General features: G+C 42.5%; 1 protein-coding gene across 1 annotated transcript; it reads left to right on the plus strand.

Annotated features, from left to right (window-relative positions):
* The first annotated feature begins 500 nt into the window (after positions 1 to 500).
* Positions 501 to 2117, plus strand: rho (rhodopsin). The gene has a single exon (XM_067412858.1). The coding sequence runs from the start codon at positions 578 to 580 to the stop codon at positions 1640 to 1642; it is 1065 nt and encodes a 354-aa protein (XP_067268959.1). The 5' UTR covers positions 501 to 577; the 3' UTR covers positions 1643 to 2117.
* The last annotated feature ends 1713 nt before the right edge of the window (positions 2118 to 3830 follow it).

Raw genomic sequence — 3830 nt, forward strand, 5'->3', positions numbered from 1 at the left:
TTCTGATTGAAATCTTGTTGTCCCATTGGCAGATAATTTTGCCTGTTTTAAGCAAAAACTCATTTTGATATTTTTCTCCAGAAAACAAGCAAACATATCTCATCATCTTACTTATCTAGTAAATGCATCTTGATTTAAGAATTTGTAGATATTTGGACTGGAAACAAGAAAAAAATATTAAATAAGAAGAGCTTTTTTTCAGTGTAAATGTTTAGCTAACCCTTGGTTTGATTTTGTGTCATCTAATTCAAAGGTATTTATGAATTTTTAAGTGTGTCCAAATACTACTCAGGGGCAGTTTTTATAATGTATTACCTGCTGGTCAGGTACAACCTTAATAACTTGATAAGTTGCCAGATATGCAGTGCAATGATTGCACGGATTATTTCATTAGCCCTGGCCTAAATAGACTCTTGCTGACAACCTGGAAACATCGGTTAATCCCACATGGGCCTCTATAAAGCGGGGTGCATGCACGCCCCATCAATTCGTAGCACGGTCCTGCCTCGTTTCTCTACGTTCCTGCCAAGCCATCCAAAAGACTAGCGCAGAAGGGGCTTGACATCCAACCGCAGCCATGAACGGTACAGAGGGACCGGCATTCTACGTGCCTATGTCCAATGCCACAGGCGTTGTTAGGAGCCCGTACGATTATCCTCAGTACTATCTGGCGGAACCATGGGCATTCGCCCTCCTGGCCGCTTACATGTTCTTTCTCATTATCACCGGCTTCCCCGTCAATTTCCTCACTCTGTATGTGACCCTGGAGCACAAGAAGCTGCGTACCCCACTCAACTACATCCTGCTGAATCTGGCCGTGGCCGATCTCTTCATGGTGTTTGGCGGCTTCACCACGACCATGTACACTTCGTTGCACGGCTACTTCGTGTTTGGACGCCTCGGATGCAACCTTGAGGGCTTCTTCGCAACCCTGGGTGGTGAAATGGCGCTTTGGTCCATTGTCACGCTGGCCATTGAGAGATGGCTGGTCGTCTGTAAGCCCATCAGCAACTTCCGCTTCGGGGAGAACCACGCCATCATGGGTGTAGTCTTCACATGGGTCATGGCTTGCTCCTGCGCAGTTCCACCTCTTCTGGGCTGGTCTCGCTACATCCCCGAAGGCATGCAATGCTCATGCGGAGTCGACTATTACACTCGCGCAGAGGGCTACAACAACGAGGCCTTCGTCATCTACATGTTCATTGTCCATGCCACCATTCCCTTCTGTGTCATCTTCTTCTGCTACGGTCGCCTGGTTTGCACTGTGAAAGAAGCAGCTGCCCAGCAACAGGAGTCCGAAACCACACAGAGGGCTGAGCGCGAAGTCACCCGCATGGTCGTCCTCATGGGCTTCGCCTACTTGGTGTGTTGGCTCCCCTATGCCAGTGTGGCCTGGTACATCTTCACCCACAAGGGAGCTGATTTTGGGCCTATCTTCATGACAATTCCAGCCTTCTTTGCCAAGACCTCCGCCGTCTACAATCCAGTCATCTACATCTGCATGAACAAGCAGTTCCGCCACTGCATGATCACCACCCTGTGCTGCGGAAAGAACCCCTTCGAGGAGGAAGAGGGAGCCTCCACTACAGCATCCAAGACCGAGGCTTCATCCGTGTCTTCCAGCTCCGTGTCCCCGGCGTAAACACGCTACCACGACACGCTATAATCAGACACGAAACGACACGCACTGGGCATCCGACACAGAGACCACAAAGTGTTCAGCCCAGGGAAACGAGCGACCGCTACCACTTGCAGAAAAAATCGTCTGTCAGTTTTCCTTTTTGTATTTTTACGAAACCCAATTGGTTCAACCAAAAGACAGTTTTGAGAGAGGACAGACCATGTCCCGGTTTCAGTACATCCAGCGAGTCCGGCGTAATGGTGCATAAGATTCTTTTTGTTTTTCTTGCTGCAAAAGGAAAAAAATATCTTAACTCTCTTACAGCTGGACTCCTTATACTGGCTTTGTTGTGATTGTAGAGGCATGTATTCAAGGCAATGTAACAATAAAAAGCACTTTGCAAATTAAATCGCTCTGTTTATGTGTTGATTGAGTTGTGATGTTGATGAAATGTCAAAATAGCATTTTAAAATTAATAAATAATACTGATTTCTGATGAGAGCTTTAATGTGATGTATATACTGCCATTGCTGCTGAGAGCATTTCAATCTATTCTTCTGAATCAAGATCAGTGCAATGCTGGAAAGGTTCAGAACCGGTACACACTGCAAAAAATGCTCAAGTATTTTTGTCTTGTTTCTAGTCCAAACATCTAAAAATTCTTAAAACAAGAAGTATTTACTAGATAAGAAAAAGGAATTGTCTTGTTTTGGGAAAAAAATATATCTCAAAATAAGATTTTAAAATAAGATAAATAATCTGCCAATGGGGTGAGAAAAATAATCTTAATTCAAACAGAAAACAAGATTATTTTTCTCACCCCATTGGCAGATTATTTATCTTATTTTAAGCAAAAACTCTCTTAATTTTGAGTTATTTTTCCCAAAACAAGACAATTATTTTTACTTGTCCAGTAAATCTTTCTTAATGTAAGATTTTTTTAGATATTTTGACTAGAAACAAGACAAAAATACTAAGCAAGAAAAGCATTTTTTGCAGTGCATACATTAAAGTATTAGAATTGAACATGCATTCTTTCAGGCATAATTATGGATTTTATAACAGGCTCAATATGTTAGTGTCACTGTCACCTTGGATTAAAGGCTTTATGAGGGATAATTTGACAGATATGTATGGATGAATTAGGGACGATCAGAACTGACGTGGTAATCCTGCACTAGGTCAGAGTGGTGAAGATAGATTATGATTAGGTATAGTTGGCCTTTCACTGACATCTGTTTAAACAGGGACACAACTCTGACCTAAACTCTCCTGTATCCGACAAATTTGAAAAGAGAAAAATACTCGTTGTTCTGCCTATTCTCCTAATTTTTATTTCAAATTAGGGTTACTGCATCCCAAATCATAGTGTGATTATTCCAAAGAAACATACGTTAGAATCTGAACATTAGATTCTGAAGTGCAGACCTGTGCACTCTCTAATGGCTAATATTGCCCACAACCCATTAACCATTGGATGAGGATTTGAGTAGAACTACAAACATGATAAAAAGTGTTTTAAAACTTGGCAGATGTGTAGATGGGTTTCATTAGGGATGCTCATTTTGGTTCATTTTCCCGACCGACAACCGATGCTCATTAATCGATTATTAACCGTTAACTGATAAGATTATAATATTGAATTAGCATTACATAAAAACACATGGCGAGTGTCTTTGACCCGTAAAAATACTTTTTTTTCACGTGTTTATTTTATTGTGCAAACAGCAGAACATACAGAACAGCTCAACAACAGAACCTAGAGTGACACTAGAGCCCTGCATTTATGCCCGAGCCAGACGGGACCCGACTTTTTTACGCCCCTAGGGCGGGGTTTCAGGCCAATTTTCACGTCATACCTAAACACTGGCCAGGTTTCGGACCTTTTTTAGGCTTCTCCTCGTTTTATATTTATTTCATTAAGTAAAATAAACAATGAGATGTGGTGCGCTGCGCTGGTGGAAACAACATGAGACCATAATAGCTTACGCGACTGTCAAGACATGGCTCGCACAGGGTTAGAGTCCGCACTAGCAGTAGCGTGCGTTTCTTCAGCGCAGCTGCTAGAGTTATGGCCTGGTTCCTTCATTCGTTTCCTCTGACAAGATATCTATCTGATTGCGAAATTAACAACCCACTTCCGTTTCCCACCACCGTCACGTGGAGACTGAAGGATCAGGATGTCATTGACGGCATATAATTGGAGATG

The sequence above is a fragment of the Pseudorasbora parva genome, chromosome 13, assembly GCF_024679245.1.
Source record: "Pseudorasbora parva isolate DD20220531a chromosome 13, ASM2467924v1, whole genome shotgun sequence".
Taxonomy (NCBI): Eukaryota; Metazoa; Chordata; class Actinopteri; order Cypriniformes; family Gobionidae; genus Pseudorasbora; species Pseudorasbora parva.